The sequence below is a fragment of the Trichosurus vulpecula genome, chromosome 9, assembly GCF_011100635.1.
Source record: "Trichosurus vulpecula isolate mTriVul1 chromosome 9, mTriVul1.pri, whole genome shotgun sequence".
In the NCBI taxonomy this organism is placed as follows: Eukaryota; Metazoa; Chordata; class Mammalia; order Diprotodontia; family Phalangeridae; genus Trichosurus; species Trichosurus vulpecula.
The window spans coordinates 101,578,910-101,597,091 of record NC_050581.1 but is presented as its reverse complement, the minus strand read 5'-3'; the positions used below and the strand labels follow the sequence as shown (position 1 = coordinate 101,597,091).

The window sequence follows — 18,182 nt, the reverse complement described above, 5'->3', positions numbered from 1 at the left end:
AATGAAACACAGATTTTTAGACATGGCCAATGTACTGAACTGTTTTGCTTGACTATACTTATTTGTTATATGAGACTTCTACTGAGGGGAAGTGGGTTTGGGGGGAGGGGATTTTTACTGGGTAGTGATAAAGACCAAAAAGGAAGAAAAAAGAGTCAATAAAACATTAAAAATAAATAGAAAAAAAAATTCAGAAGGGAAGACATATAAACAGAGCAATTTTCTTACCATCATATTAAATTTAATATATGCTTTAAAAAAACAATGTAACCAAAGTTCAAGTTTCCATATACAAGTTTCCTTTTTGTTCTTTATATACAAAAATGTTTGCTGATGGCATATAGTAGGCACTTAATAAATGTTTAGTGTCTATTCTTCAATAAACATTTATTAAGTGCTTACTAAGTGCCACGTTTGTTGATGATTACGTTCATAATAAAATGTAATTTTTTTAAAAATTACAAATGTGAAGAATTCAGAGAAATCTGACAGGACTTAAACTAATGTAGAATACAGTAGGAAGAAACAGAAAAACAAAATACACAATAAATATAACAGAAACAAACAAAAAAGAAATAATACTATATAATATTCAAGTTTGGCCCCATGATAGAGTTGAGAAAATGTATCTCCCTCCCTCCCTTAATGGCAAAGGTGGGAGACTATGTATATAGGATTTAACATATGCTGCCAGGCGTAATTGTTGAGTTGGTTAATTTTGTTGAACAACCTCTTTTTCTTCTTAAATCTCTGTTACAAGCGATAGCTCACAGGTAGGAAAGTGGAGGGAGAAGATATCTCTGGGAATGATTGTAACGTAAAAGCAAATGACATTTTAAAAAAAGGCATTTTATAAAAAGAATTAAACAGAAGAAAGATAGTGGGCTAGAATGAATGAGAGATTATGCAAACTTTTTACAGTACCAAGTTGCTACTTGACATAAAATTCTACCATATTCCAACATACTGGCAATGCTCGTGGCTATGAATGATGGTGAACACTCCAAGCCCCAAGAAATCAAAATGGCCAGTAACTAAAAGGGCAAGGAAGAGAGATGCATGGTAAGTATGAGCATGCTACAGCATGTTACTAATAATGATTTTATGCAAGAAATTATGTAAAATTATATGAAAACATGATTAGAACAAGTGGTTTGATTATGTAGTGAGAATCAGTGATAAATGATGGATATCTTAAGCGTTCTCCTCACAACCATAAAATGTTAAGAGTTCTAGAAAAATCCTTCTTCATACTAAGTATCACTTCTGTGGGGGTCTTAGGGAAGGCATGAACAAAAATAGCACAGGATGAGAGAGACAGTAAATGGACTACTACCTGCAAAATTGAAAGGCATACAGATATCAGTGAGATTCAAAATCCACTGAAGCACTGAAGCATAGCATAGCTAAAGGCTAGCAATTCTACTTAAGTGGATTATTAGTACCACTCAGGGTATGGTATTCATATTGTCTGAACACATCCGAAAAAGCGTTTCCTCTTGGTGCTTCTTGTTAAGAAGTTTTACTAATAAATACAGGTATGCACTGCCTGTCACCATTAACTGGGTTTGAATGTGGTAGAAGCAAAATAATGGCATACATAAACAATCAGTCAAACAATATTATTGTAAAGTTTTATGATTTTGTATTGGATTTTGACCATAATTTCTTAATGGATGTATTATTAAGTTGTACTGTCAGGGCAATATTATGTGGAGCACGTAACAAGACAGCTAATGTGACTATTTAAGCATTCCATTATAGAATCAATGACAATGATCAATAAAACAGGAGTTGATTCTGATGTATCTTAATGTATTTTTAACATAATTATTATCCATTTGAACAAAGCCCTCAGATTGACAAAGCTCACCCCATGAAGTAACTAGTGGAACTCTCATTTGTAATTTTTATGATTCCTTAGGAACTTTCCAATTTGAGGTGCTTTCAATACAACAGCAGTTCTGAAAACATTTTTATGAATGTGTCATACTCTACTATAGCTGCTACTTACCAGACTGAAGACGCCAATAAGACATTAGTGTTATTGTCAAGGAATTTTATTGGAGCCTCTCCAAGCAGAAAAGCAGACAAAATTCCCCCTCCAAAGCAGTGCATCATAGCGCTAAACCAGCTTATTAAAGGGCTCTGCCATGCCACCGCAATAGCGCCTGAAATGAAAAATCAAAAAAGGGGGTCTCAGATAATTATATATATTTTTTTAAAATACAGACGTGTCAAATATAACTAGCATAACCAAACTATAACAAAATGTTAATAGCTTATAGTTTTCAAATATTCAGTAATTTTCATTTATAGGTCAAAAAGTTAAATATATCCATTTAGCAAATACTGTATTGATTAAAAACTGTCTGGACAAACTATTTAATAACATTTTGTTCTCCATTAGTTGTATTACTAAGTACAATTCCAAAAAATTACAGTAAAATTCACATTTTTCTTAGAGCAGACATCCAGTTCTATCAATAAGCATTCTTTAATGCTTATTCTGGGGCTAACAATTAATGAGATAAATGAATTATTTTTAATGAGAGCAATATTTTCAATGCCACTCCACAAAGTCCAATTTCAATGCCTCATAGTGGTGTGGAGATGAACTGAGGTTCTCAGGCAGATGCCAAAAGGAGCTCAAAGCAGAGTCTACTGTGTCTAGAAAGGTTTCTTTAGCTCTGGTGTCTGCAAAAGACTGCGTCAATTTTTCAAGTGTTGACTTATTTAAATACAGAAATGTGCATCACTATGAGGCTGGCCACTTAAATTCATTGGCAGTCCACAAAACAAAGACAAATAAATGTGAAATTTTTTTTGAAGTTTCTGAGGCAGAGTGGTGGCAATGGCGGCAGAGTACTAACAATCACCAAGTTTCTACACAGTTTACAAATGCAGCTTATAACTATTGGAACTCTAAATAGTAGATCTCTGTCCAATGAACGGAAGTGGACATACCATTAGAGGAAATGAAATCTTAGCAATCTTTACTTTCTCACCATAAACAAAGGCCAAAGAAAGAAGAAACCCATAGCAAAATGTAATTAAGGGTGATTCATAGGTTCTTCTTGAAAAGGTAAATAAATAAATCCTAATTCTCTCAAACTTGCTAGTATCTTCCTTTCCTCACAGACCACATTTAAGCAGCTTGTGTTCATTCTATATGTACTTACCTATGTACACATAATTCCTTCCCAAAAAGTATCACTTCATAAGACATTTGGTGATTTCATTTTACAATGCTCATAAGAATTAGCCAAAATAATGAAAATAATGGCAGCTTATGAAAGAGAAAATTTCCATAAAGGAGTAAGAAAAACCTCTGAATTAAATATAATTTAAATATTCAGTGACTTTAATGCAAAGGTATAAATAGGTGAGGAGGAAAGGATAAAAATAAACAATTCTCAAAAGAATTACAAACTATAAACTATATTGTGTTAAAGACTGTTCCAAGTCACTACTAAGATAAATGAAAATCAAAACAACTTAAGGTTTTACCTGAAATCTAGCCAAATAGCAAGGATGACAAAAGATGGGAATAGTTAATGTTTAGGAGCAGTACAAAATTAACACACTGCGGCTACAGCAAAGATTCTGAACTGCAATTTGAAATTACACTAAGAAAGTGACTACAACAGCCATACCCTCTGACCTAGAGATTCTACTGCTTGGCGTATGCCCCAAGGACAGCAAAGATAAAGACCCCATTTATACCAAAATATTTATAGTGGCAATTTTTATCATAGCAAAGAAATAGAAACAAAGTTAATGTCCATGAATTGGGGAGGCTAAACACACTGTAGTACTTGAATGCAACAGAATATTATTGCTGCATAAGAAATGATAAATATAAAGAATATAGAGAAACATGAATTATTAAGAAAATTGTTAAGAACTGATGAAAGTGAACAGAGCCAGGAAAACAATACACATAAAAACTATAATGATTTAAATGTAAAGTCCAAAAAAACCAACATTATTTAATCAAAACTAAGCTTGTCTCCACGGTAGAAAAATAAAAAAGTACTTTCTCCCACATTTCAAGAGGTGGGGACTAATACGCTATATACTAGAGGGGGGGGAAGAGGGACAAAGGGAAAGAGAAAGAAGACTATATATACTATATATTATAGTACCTGGTTGACATGGGTTGTTGTTTGTTTTGTTTTTTTTTACTGAACTATGTTTTTCTTTTTCGTTTTGTTTTTGTTATAAGGGATGCCAGGGAGGGGGGAGATGTATTTGAAAATGAAGGTGATATAAAAATGTAAATTTGGCTTTGAATGGCTAACGGAGGAATCTATATTTGATCCTGGAGGCACTGGAGCATAACTGCAGCTTCCGAGTATTGGAGTAGCATAAACATTAGTCCACTAAATGTTAACACACAGCCAAAATGCCCATACCCTAAAAACTGACTATGATTACAATAATGCTTCAAATGACACAAAGAAGCAAGAATAATAGAATGTTCTCATTCTCCAAAGAATAATGGTATTGCAACGATCCAAGACAACTCTGAAGGACTTATGATGAAAAATGCTACCCAATCCCGGAGAAAGAACTGATGGTGTCTGAATACTGATTGAAGCATACCTTTTTTTAACTTTATTTTTCTTAAGTTTTTTTTTGTCTATGTTTCTTTTTTTTCCACAACATGACTATTATGGATAAGTTTTGCATGACTACACAAGCATAGCACAAAAGTAGAAACAAAGTAGATACCTATCAACTGAAGAACAGTTGTTATTTTTAATTATGGTACATGAAAAAAATTGTGGTACATGAATGTAGCAGAATATTACTGTGGTATAAAAAAATAAGAGGGTGATAAAGACAAAGCATAGAAAAATTTACACAATCTGACACAAAGTAGATTGAGCAGAGCCAAGATACAATATGTATATACAATGACTACAGTAATGTATATGGAGAGAACCACAAAACAATTAAAAGTAAATGTTGCAAAATTATAAAGAACAAGCAAGGCTCAAAAGAAGAGATATAAAAAGACATCCATCCCACTCCTTTGTAAAGGTGGGTAGTACATTGTACATATTTTCAGACTTTTTGCAGTATTTATCAGTTTTGCTGATTTTTTTTTCTCTTCTTAAAATAGGAGATGGCTCTCTAGAAGGAAAGGGCAGTGGGTAAAATTTTGGTGATGTAAAAAAACCAAAAAATGTCAAAAATTTATTTAATAAAAAGAAAATTAAAATTATGGAAATAAGTTTTGTATGACAAAAATTAGATAACAATTGGAACTATGGGATAATTCCATTGACACAGACTAGCTATTATAGAAAACACACAAGTTATATAACCTTTGTCAGTGCCTCAGAAACTTTAAAACTGTAAGCTGCAAAACAGTTGCTGCTATGTATTAATAAAGGGAATTTCCTTCCAGGAAACTCATAACACCAATGAAATCACAGGTCTAGACTAAAACAAAAGACAATCTGTATTTTAGGGGCTCATAATTAAAAATTGGGCAAAGAGGACCTTCCAGCATCATACAATCTGCGGTCTCTCCCCTCTCCAATCCATCGTCCAGGGATTGCCAAAATAATCTTCCTAAAACACATCAGACCATGGCCCTAGTCTACTGCTCAAGAACCTTCTATTGTACTCTATTACTTTTAGGATAAAATACAAATTCTTCAAGTTGGCATTTAAAGTCCTTTATAATCTGGCTCCAGCCTATTTTTCCAAGCTTCCTGCATCTAATTCCCTTTACACACTCTACACTGAAGCCAAATTAGTCTACTTGCTGTGTCCCATAACATGGTACTCCATCTCCTGCCTCTATGCCTGTGTACAGGCTAACCTCCATACCCAGAATGCAATCCCTCCTTATCTCCCCTCCTAAGAATTCTTAACTTCCTTCAAAGATCAGTTCATTCATATCTCTTACCAGCAGTTTCCAAGTCTTATTAACACTCCACCTTTTTTAGACATAAAATTATCCTGTGTCTATCCTCATTTTTCACAAAACAGTCTACTCAATTTTCTGAGCTCACATTGTCAAAATAAAATTAAGTACTTAAACATATGAGAAAAGCAGTGTAACATACAGATATATATTGATAACATCCTTTACAGTCTTCATGTCTGGACCATAAAAATAATAACCATAATTATAATATTATTAATATAATAGGTAGACGTAGTTTTGGTAGTTTCTCAAAAACGTGCTATCACTGGAGATATTGCTACTTATAATTATTTTTCAGCCACTAAAACTTTGGTCTTTATAACAGCTACAGCAGCTCACCACATTTCATACCAATAAAATGTGAGGATAACAGACTTAAAGCTGTAAGGAACCTTATAGGCCATCCGGTCCTACCTTTTCATTCTAAAGATAAGGAAACTAAAGCCCAGGGAGGTTACTTGCCCAAGGTCACATAAGCAGTAAATATCAGAGCTGAAACCTAAAGCCAGAGAAAGTGCTCTGTTAGATTTATAACAAATTCTATGATAAACCAGAGAACTCTTTATTCACCAATAGCCAGATTATAAGACTTTCAAGTTTAAATGCTTGTTTCAATATACAACAAGCCTATGAACCACTGGAGTTCAGAGTCATTAAATGTATGAAGTATGCCTACAGCAAATGGTTTCATAATTGATTCAAATTAACAAATATCTGGATCTTTAAAACAAAATATAAATTATTTCTGAAGACTGGTCAAGTGATTAATATACAGGTCTTCACTTTCTTCCATTTCACATGCAGGACAGTCATTTGTAGTCACAAATAATTTTGTAAATGTATTAACTAGCTTTAATATTTCTGTAAATTCAGTACCTTTATGTTTCTGGATCAGAGTATGAATCTGAGAGTCCTTCACTGATTTAGAGTGCTCGATTTTTTTCAAAAATATCCAATGAATGTGCAAGCTTCACAAGGAAAATCTGGCAATTTTTTCATCTTTATAATCATCACTATGAAAAATGGCAATTTCTTCTTTTAGATCAAATAGGCTTTAAATTAGCACCACAGACTTAGAACCAGAGGAAACCTTAAAGAGCACACTCAAATCCAACCCCCGAATTTTATAAATGAGGAAACTAAGGCTCAGAAAGGCTAAGTGATAAATTTACCCAAGATCACATAGCTAGTAAGACTTTTAGCACAAGTAAGGCAATTCATGTCCTATTAATGGGATTTTGGGGGCTTTTATAATAACTTGAAAAATTACATATAGCTCTTTATTGCTATTTACCCCCCGCCAAAAAGAGTAATTGTAAAGCATGTCTAATTGCCATGTTTGTTACTTGTGTTTGTGGACCTATATTTCATCCTGACATCAATTAAGCCAGTAGAGCTTAATAACTAGTGATAATAACTTAACAACTAGTAAAGTACAGAATTCCAATGCAATTCATGTAAATTGTAAAAACTGTCAACTATACTAAAAATTTCCCCTGACATGGCAATGCCATCAATAGGTTACAAGGTGACAAACCCCACACCACCACAAGAAGTTCAACAACACATCTTCAAATACATCATTTGCTTTATCCACTTGAGCTTTATCCACAAGTTAAGTGACTAGCCTGAATTCTCATTCCCGATGCATTATCTACAAGTCAAACTAATGCCAAGAGTCATTTTAACCACATCAATAGCTGCAGGTAGCACCAGGATTTCTTCTGTCAAATAAGGCTTTTATGCTTAGCAATTCTATAAGCAACATTATGTGATGAAGCAATCCTTGCGATGTCACCAAAATGGCTTTTGAACAAGTTTGGTTTTTGCTAAGTAAAAGAACCTAATTTGCTATAGAAAAATATCCTGTGTTGTCACTACATAGACACTTTAAAGATGTCACTTCAAATTATTAGATTCCATGCTATCTGGAGCTAAGGCATTTGCAACGAGCTAACAATGGCCTTTCTGTATCCATCAGTAGTATCACTTGTGAATCCAATGAAAAATGTAGCACATGATAATTTAGGGACTTGGCCTTTGTAGTTTCTGTGCCTGTTTTTTAGCTAACAATTCTCTATTGTCCTTTATACTCGTTTCAACTACTGAAATAGGCTTTCTCTTCAATAAGTTATATAATTATCTATCACATTAATTAACTTTTAAAAATTAAGCAATAAAATGTGATAATTTTTAAATGTTGCCTTTGGCAGGGGGCAGGCAGCAAGAGAAGAAACCATTTTATTACATATATATACATATATATTCTCCTTACTAAAATTAATGATGTTGAGAAATATAACATTATTGACTCAAACTTCACTGAGTTTGCATGTACAGTATTACACAATAGCTGCAAGAACTTATCGAATTTAGTTCTTACTTCTGTTGACTTTGATTTGATTTGAACTTTGTTTTAATTTTAACAGGTAAATGTACCTAGGACTTAAAAGTATTTTTTTAAATAGCCATTGTTTCACTCTTCCTTATAGGGGGAGTACCTCACTTTGGAAAACTGTTACTCTGGCCTACAAGAAGCCTTTCCTGATCTCACTGGTGTAAGGATTCAATCCCTACTTTCTCAAATTATCTGTTTACATGTTATATCTCTCCCCTCCCCTGCAGAATGTAAAGCCCTTTATGGAAGGGACTGTTTTTTCCAATTCAATCATCCTTTTATTGCTGGGTCCAAGGACAATGCCTTCTACATAACAGCCACTTAATAAATGCTTGTTAGATTGGCTTGTAACTTCCTTTGGTAGAAACCAAAGAGGATACCAACACAACTCCTAGCCCGGAGGAATTTAAAATCCACTTGGAAAGATAATCTAGGGAATAATATAAACAAATTAAATAAATCAGATGGGTCTGTGAGCTCACTAATTGGATAACATCCAATGATGCAGACAGCATCCCGTCCATACCTATCCTGTGGTTTAGGGATTCTTTGTTTTGTGTGGCTTCCAACCACACCACTCTAAATTGCTCTCTCCAAGGTTACCAATAAATAAATCCAAAGCTCTTTTCTTCATCTTCAGCCTATGCATCCTCTTTTCAGCTTCGGACACTATCAACTATCTCCTCTTCCTAGATACTCTCTTCTCCCTCAGTATCTGACACCACTTTCTCCTGCTTCCTCCTCCTGCTCTCTGTCTGAGGGCTCTCAGTGTCCTCTTCTTTAACATCATATATTTCCTGCCCACTAAGTACTGGGTCTATACCAACCTCCAACCTCAAAGCTCAGACCTGGACCCTTTTCTTACTCTGCCTTACAGCTATCATCTCCCACATGTTCAATAACTCTCTCTATGCAGATGACTCCCGTATCTCTCACTTAATCTCTCTACTGAAGCCCTCAATAATTCCATGTTAGACATTCGCATTGACATCCAAGTCTCAACAAGTCTAAACAACTCATTAACTTTCCCACTAAACCTATACCTCCTCCAAATGTCCCTCTTTCTGTTGAAGGAAACCTTTCTGTATAGCATTTAGCACACAGTGCCTGACATGTAGCAGTTGTTTAATAAATGTTTGTTCTCTTCCCTGCCTTCTTCTCCTTCACCTCCCACATACAATCAGCTACCACATCCTGACAATTATACTTCCACACCATCCTTCAAATAAGTCTTCTCTCTCCTACTGCATGGCCAGTATTCTGAGGGCCCCACTATCTCTCACTTGGACTCTCCCGGTGGGTCTCTCTCTGCTCTAGTATCTTTCTTTTTCCTCTAGATTCCTAGGGGAATCTACCCACCAAACAGCTGCAAAAACAATCTTTCTAAAGCACAAATCTGACCATGCCACTCCTCTGCTCAAAGTCTTCAGCAGCTCCTTTGTTCCAAACCTCCAAGATAAAATACAAGTCCTCAGCTGACACTTTAAAACCTCATAATCTGAATTCCTTCTATATTCTTCCTGACATTTCATATTATTCCCTTGCACATATTCTTCATTTCAGCCAAACTGACCTAGTAATCTACAACTTGATATTATTTACACCTCCAGTTTCCATTTCTTTATACCAGGCATCCTCCATTATACTCCATGTTTGGAGTATAGTCTCTCTTTTCACGTCTGCCTTTTGGATCTCATCAAATCCTTCAAGGTTCAGCTGAAGTACCTTTCCTGAGACCAACTATTAGTGCTCCTCTCCTATGATTTTCTTAAATTCACTTCTCTGTGTACATGATACAGTACATCCACTCTTCAGCAGACTGTAAAAAGGGATTATTGTTTTTGTATACTCAACACCTAACACAGCACCTTGCTTGTGCTTGTCTAAATTGGTTTTTGGCAAAGCCCAGATCAAATCATACTTTCCCTATGTTCTCAGTATTGTTCAGCCAACACTGATCTCTCCTCTTTAAAATTCTTGAGCAGCTATATAAACTATGCCACCTGATTTAACACTACTTTAAAACTATTTTTTATAAAGCCATGATGAAGTTTTGTGAAGAGAAATCTGAACTTGAACAATGATGGGTATGGATTATTGCGTGTGCTGGCAGACACTGGAAAGTTGCTGCTTTGAGTTTGTTAAACTGTCTTCCTCCCACTTTTTAAAATTTCTGCTTCAAGGGATGGCTCACTGGGGAGGCAAAGGAACATATGTGGAAATTAATATGATACAAAAACAAAAGACACCAATAAAAAGAAAAAAAGACTTGAAAGAAGGCATAATTTGGATAGGCAAAGCAGTGGGAAGGATACTGCAGGGTACTGGCAGTGATACTGTTACCAGTGGAGTTTCAGATAAGAGTTTAAATTAATACTTCTAATTATTCCTGCTTCTAACATTAACACCGTAGTTACCTAAGATGAATTGTGCACTTGACAAGGTTGACAAGATAAATGATCTGGATGAAATTATCAGAATTGCTTACTAGCAATAGTGAAGGGTATAAGAAGTATCACTACATTCAAATACTAGGCATTAAGTCAAACATACACTTAGATTACAGTTAGCAAAAGAACTAGATGGTTAGAAATTTTTTTAATATTACTAGCTAGTAATTTATACATTTTTCTAATAAAAACTAACAAAATCTAATAAAATCTGAAGAACTGTCTCTAAATATCTGTTTAATGTAATGAATCATTTTCTCCACTGCAAGATAAAACTGCTCTAATTTGGAACTATGCCCAAAGGGCTATAAACCTTTGCATGCCTTTTGACCCAGCAATACCACTTTCTGGGTCTATACCCCAAAGAGATCATAAAAATGGGAAAGAGACCCACATGTACAAAAAATGTTTATAGCAGTTCTTTTTGTGGTGGCAAAGAATTGGAGATTGAGGGGATGCCCATCAACTGGACAAGTCATGGAATATGAATGTAATGAAATACTATTGTTCCTTAAGAAATGCTAAGCAGGTAGACTTCAAAAAAACCTGGAAAGGCTTACACGAACTGATGCTGAGTGAAATAAGCAGAACCAGGAGAACACTGCACACTGTAACAGCAACATTACCTCTTCTCAGCAATATAATGATCTAAAACAATTCTAAGCGACTCATGATAGAAAATGCTCTCCACATCCAGAGAAAGAACTGTGGAGTCTGAATGCAGATCAAAGCATACTATTTTCTCTTTTTTGTTGTTGTTATTTCTTTTATCTTGCAGTTTTTCCCATTGGTTCTAATTCTTCTTTACAACATGACTAATGTGGAAATATGTTTAATATGATTGTACATGTATGGCTTATGTAAGATTGCATGCTGTCTTGGGGAGGGGGGAGCGGAGGGAGAGGGAGAAAATTTAGAACTCAAAACCTTATAGAAGTGAAAGCTGCAAACTAAAAACAAATAAATTTTTTTAAAAAGATAAAACTGCTCTCATTCACATCACTGAGTAGAACAGAAGCAGGCAGGAACAAAACCTTTGCAAAGTTTATTTCTGAAGCTGAAGTAAAATTCTAAATCAGAGATAGGTTGAGAAGGAAGAAATAGATTTATTAGGCAATACTCCTCCATTTAAGAAGCAAAGCTGCCTATAGCTACAAGAAGAAAATGTATATGTTTCTCTCATTTCTACAATCCAGTCTGAACAGCAATCCCCTCACCTCTTCCATTGTACCAACCACTTCCTAAAGATCTAAGGACTGGTGAGAAATCTTCTGAGATCAACCAATTTCCCCTACCAAATTGCTAGCGTTTCCTGAAAACTGACAGATAAAAGGCTCGAACACAAACAATAAAGATTGAGTTTGTGTAGGCAGATTTGAAATTATTTTGATTTAATGATTTAATTGATTTAATTAACTGATTTCAATAATTTAACTACTGGGTTTTATTTTTCACTAGAGGCAGTTGGTGGTGCAATGGAGAGAGTGCTGAAATCAGGAAGACTTATCTTCCTGAGTTAGAATCTGGCCTCAAACATTTACTAGCTGTGTGATCCTGGGCCAGTCATATAACCTTGTTTGCCTCAGTTTCCTCATCTGTAAAATGGGCTGGAGAAGGAAACCACAGTATCTTTGCCAAGAAAAGCCTAAATGGGGTCATGAAGAGTTGGACAAAACTGAAAACAACTGAACAACATTTTAAATTATTTTAATAATTTAATTTTTAATAACAAGCCCCTTTACTTGAGTTATATCTACATAAATTCTTAAATACCATCACACATCACAAATAACCAATTAAACTACTAATGAACAAAGAACTAGAAATTCATTAAGGATTTCATTGCTTCCCAAAGAAAAAGCACTTCTCAAACCTAAACATACTGAATCTAAATTTCTAATCTTGGTCTCTCAATCCCCATTCTGACTCATAGGTATTTCCATATGGAACTCTAGCCACTACCTGAAACTAATATGTGTCACTCACTTTACATTCATGTGTCTTTTGTGTTTTAAGCATTTCTTTTGTGATGAAAGAAATATATTTGTCCCATACCTTATCTACTTTGTACACTGATTAACTTTCTAGAAGATCTAGTTGTAATCACTGTTGGAGAGACCTTTAGGTATGAGCACCATACCTAAGCTTAAGATTTTCCCAAGAAACTCAAGGGCAAGAGCATAATGAACCAAAAAGAAAAGAGAAGTCTGACTCTCCTCTTTGGAGCTAGGCTCACTTAGTACTGAATTCAGTCTTCATGAAGTCAGAAATTGGACTCTTTGGCAGAAAGAGTGAAACCTTGGTGTCATCCTTGACTCTTGACTCTTGTTCAAGTCACATATCCAATTAGTTGCCAAATCTTGTCATTACTACTTCCATGTGTATCAAATAAGTTCCCTTCAGAAGAATTTATGACCATACAAAAGATAAAGAACATCATGAAATGCAAAATGGATAATTTGGGGGGAAAATAGATAATTTTGATTATATTAAATTAAAAAGGTTTTGCACAAAAACCAATGCAACCAAGATCAGAAGGAAAGCAGAAAACTGAGAAGATTTTTAAAGGCAATGTTTCTGATAAAGGCGTCATTTCTCAAATTTGTAAGAATACAAGTTATTCCCCAATTGATAAATGGTCAAAGGATATGAACAGGCAGTTTTCAGACAAAGAAATCAAGCTATCTATAGTCATATGAAAAAAATGCTCCAAATCGCTATTGATTAGAGAGATGTAAATTAAAACAACTCTGAGGTCCACCTCACATCTATCAGATTAGCAAATATGAAAGAAAAGGAAAATGATAAATGTTGGAGAAGATGTGGGAAAATTAGAACACTAATGTACCGGTGGAATTGTGAACTGATCCGACCATTCTGGAAAGCAATTTGGAACTATGCCCAAAGAGGTATTAAACAGTGCATACAATTTGATGCAACAATAGCACTACCAGGTCTGTATCCCAAAGAGATCATAAAAAAGGGAAAAGGAACCACATATACAAAAATATTTATAGCAGTTCTTTTTGTGGTGGCAAAGAACTGGAAATTGTGAGCATGCCCATCAACTGGGAAATGGCTTTAGAAGTTGTGGTATATGAATGTAATGGAATACTATAGTGCTATAACAAATGATGAGCAAGTGGATTTCAGAAAGATTTACATGAACTGATGCTAAGTGAAATGAGAAGAACCAGAAGAACATTGTACACGGTAACAACAACACTATACGATGATCCACTATGATAGACTTAGCTACTCTCAGCAATACAATGATCCAAGACAATTCAAAGACTCATGATGGAAAATGCGATCTATATACAGAGAAAGAACTATGGATCTGAATGCAGATCAGAGCATACTATTTTCACTTTTTTGTTGTGTTTTGTTTTTTCTGTCTCATGGTTTTTCTCTTTTGTTCTGATTCTTCTTTCACAACATGACTAAAATGGAAATGTGTTTAACATGATTGTACATGTATAACCTATATCGGATTGCTTGCTGTCTTGGAGAAGGGGAAGGGAAGGCAGGAAGAAAAATTAAGAACTCAAAATCTTACAAAAAATGAATGTTGAAAACTATCTTTACATGTAATTGGAAAAAAATAAAATACTATTAAGTGCAAAAAAAATAGGTTCACTTCTCTCCAATTAGGATCCCTTCTCTCTACTGACATGGCTACCACCCAAGGTCAAGCCCTCATTAAATCTCATTTGGACTATTGCCATAGTTTCCTAATCCATATCTTTGCCTCTATGTCTCTCCCCATTCCAATCCATCCTTCACACTGCTACCAAAGTGACTTACTTAAGCACAGATATGACCATGTTATCTTTCGCTTCTCAAATTCTAGTTGGCCCCTACTACCTCTGGGATGAAATATAAACTTGTCTCTGGCATTTAAAGCTCCTAACAATCTGGCCTGTTCCTATTTTCCAGTTTTCCTGTACTTTCCTGTACTCTGTGTACCTTCTGCCCCCTGCTACTTCCCCCTCTGATTGGCTGGTTCTGTCCATAACCTCCATTTTAAAAAAGATGCCTGGGCCAAACAAGTCTTCATTCCTCTCCAAGCTGCACTATACTCTCCAGTAATTTCTCTACAATACTTCAGTCTGGGTACTTTCATCTCTTCCCCCAATCCCTCAGTTTTCAGCTGCCTTCCCCCATTAGAACATAAGCACTCTAAGGACAAAGATTCTTTCTGCTTGTGTTTATATTCTCGGTGATTAGCACAGTGCCTAACACAAAGTAAGTGCTTAATAAATGCTTGTTGACTTGATAAATCACTTTGAGTTACTAAGGGATCTATTTATCAATCTGATATAAATAATGGAAAGGTCTGCCATCCTGAGGCAAGTATCTGGGACATGACAAAGAACCTCCAAAGACTTGTCAAACAATGTTCACTACCATCTTCAACATCAGTCAACTGGGGAATGAGTGAATCAATTAGGGACAAATGATACAATTAGAAGGAACCTACAATGTATTGCTAAGAATTCTGAAATTTTACGCAAAAAAATAAAATAAAATTGAGACCATAGGAGCTTAAGTTATGTATTATCACTATTGTGGTGGTTGATTAAAAGGAGAAAAACAGATACGGAAAGACAAAGAGTGTTTATGGTATCTGATATTGAGTTGAAGTTGCCTACAGGACGTCCACTTCAAGATGTCTAACAGCAAGTTGATGTTGTAGAACTAGAACTGAGGAGAGAGAGACTAAGGTTAGACAGATATGAAGATCTGGAAGTCATCAAGATAGCAATGAAAACTGAACCTGTGAGAGCCAAAAAGATCATTAAATAAAAGAATACAGGAAAAAGAGAGAGAAGAGGATCAGAGACTGCCTTGTAGGACATCCTCAATTATGATATGAAGAATCAACGAAGGAGATTAGGAAGCAGCAGTCATATAAGTAAAAGGATAACCAAGAGAGAGATCAAGAAGCATAAACACTGAAAAAAGGATATTAGTTGTGCTATTTGGAGTAACTTTGGAGAAAGCAGTTTTAGCTGAAGGATGAGATTTGAAGCCAGATTTCCGAGGATTTAGAGTACAGTGTGAGGAATACACCACATTCCTACCAAGCATAGACAGCTTTTTCAAGGCATTTAACGAAAAAGGGAGGAGAGGTAAAGAACAAACTGATAGCAGACATGATAGGATCTAGATGGAGGTTTTTTTCTGAGAATAGGAGAGATTTGGGCATGTTTCTATAGGCAATAAGGAAGGAGCCAATGGAGAAGAAGAGATTGAAGATGAGAGAAAGAGTGGGGATGATAGGAGAAGTGGTCTACTGAAGACAGGAGGGGATGTGAGAAAACAAGTTTCATGAGTTACAGATATCATCTGCCCTAATATTCTAGGGCCAGAGGGTAAAATAGAAATTGAAAGAATCCACCCATCACCTCTTGAAAAAGATCCCAAAAAGAAAATTCCTAGGAATATTTTCGCCAAATTCCAGAGCTCCCAGATCAAGGAGAAAATGCTGCAAGCAGCCAAAAGAAACAATTTTAAGTATTGTGGAAACACAATCAGAATAACACAAGATCTAGCAGCTTCTACATTAAGGGACCAAAGGGCTTGGAATATGATATTCCTGAGGTCAGTGGAGCTAGGATTAAAACCAAGAATCACCTGCCCAGAAAAACTGAGTATAATACTCCAGAACAAAATATGGATTTTCAATAAAAGAGAGGACTTTCAAGCATTCTTCATGAAAAGACCAGAGCTGAAGAGAAAATCTGACTTTCACATACAAGAATCAAGAGAAGCACAAAAAGGTAAACAGCAAAGAGAAATCATAAGGGCCTTACTAAAGTTGAACTGTTTTGTTCAATCTACTCAATTGAGATTTGTTTATGTTCCTACATGGAAAGATGATATCTGTAACTCATGAAACCTTTCTAAGTATTAGGGTAGTTGAAGGGAATATACATATATATACTTGGTCAAAGGGCACAGGGTGAGTTGAATATGAAGGGATGATATCTAAAAATAAATAAATAAAATTAAGGGGTGAAAGAGAAATATATTGGCAGAAGAAGAAAGGGAGAAATAGAATGGGGTAAATTATCTCACATAAAAGTGACAAGAAAAAGCAATTCTATTGGAAGGGAAGAGGCGGCAGGTGAAAGGGAATGAGTGAATCTTGCTCTCATCAGATTGGACTTGAGGAGAGAATAACATACACACTCAACTGAGTATCTTACCCTACAGGAAAGTAGGGGGGAAGGTGATAAGAGAGGGGGGATGATAGAAGGGAGAGCAGATGGGGGAGGAGGTAATCAAAAGCAAACACTTTTGAAAAAGGACAGGGTCATAGGAAAAAACTGAATAAAGGGAGACGCAATAGGATGGAGGGAAATATAGTTAGTCTTTCACAACATGACTGTTATGGAAGTGTTTTACATAATGACTCATGTGTGGCCTATGTTGAATTGCTTGCCTTCTCAAAGTGGGGGGGAGGGGGAGGGGTGGAGAGGGAAGAAAAGAGAAAATTTGGAAGTCAAAGTTCTAAAAACAAATGTTCAAAAAAAAAAGTTGTTTTTTACACGCAACTCAGAAATAAGATAAAAGAAGCAATGGGGTTTAGAAATCTATCTTGCCCTACAAGAAAGCAAGGGGAAAGGGCATAAGGGGTGGGGGGGGAAGTGTGGTGACAGAAGGGAGGGTAGACTGGAGAAAGGGGAAATCAGAATATATGCAATCTTGGGGTGGGGGGAGGGTAGAAATAGGGAGAAAATTTGTAACTCAAAATCTTGTGGAAATCAATGTTGAAAGCTAAAAAATATTAAATAAAAAAAATTTTTAAATCATCCAAAGTATTAAAAAAAGATGTTTTAAATAGATGACCTACTTTATAAATATTTTACTACTTCTGTTTATCCAAGAGAAATTGGTATCAGTATTGCCTTTTAAAGTCAACTGTCCCACACATGCTATTTTAAGTACAAAAGAAGCTGGATTTGTTCATTTGTTTAAAGTAAGCTATGCTATCTAAAAAAGAAGCTCATCATTTTTTTTTTCGCAAATAGTATGGGCGAATCTAAAACATGAGAGTCACAGATACTACAGTTAATACAAATTCCTTATGATGAATCCAAACTATAACAGATTTAGAATAAAATATTTAACCATGATGTGTGGGATGGTGAGACCACCTGAGTACCCCAATAATTAACTGAGGCTTCTCAGGCAGGGACAGAAAAGGAATTAAGGCGGGGGGCGGAGCCAAGATGGTGGCTGGAAAGCAGGGACTTGAGTGAGCTCCCCGCCAGGACCCTCCAAACACCTACAAAAAATGGCTCTGAACAAATTCTAGAACTGCAGAACCCACAAAATAGCACAGGGAAGCAGGGCTCCAGCCGAGGACAGCCAGGAT

At 35.5% G+C, this 18,182-nt stretch overlaps 1 protein-coding gene across 1 annotated transcript in view; it reads right to left on the bottom strand.

Annotated features, from left to right (window-relative positions):
• Positions 1-18,182, bottom strand: part of TMEM38B (transmembrane protein 38B) — an 83,678-nt gene that overhangs the window by 50,329 nt on the left and 15,167 nt on the right. The window contains exon 2 of the mRNA XM_036738198.1: positions 2,015-2,171. Within this exon, the coding sequence (XP_036594093.1) occupies positions 2,015-2,171 (157 nt within the window). The remainder of the gene's footprint in view (positions 1-2,014; positions 2,172-18,182) is intronic.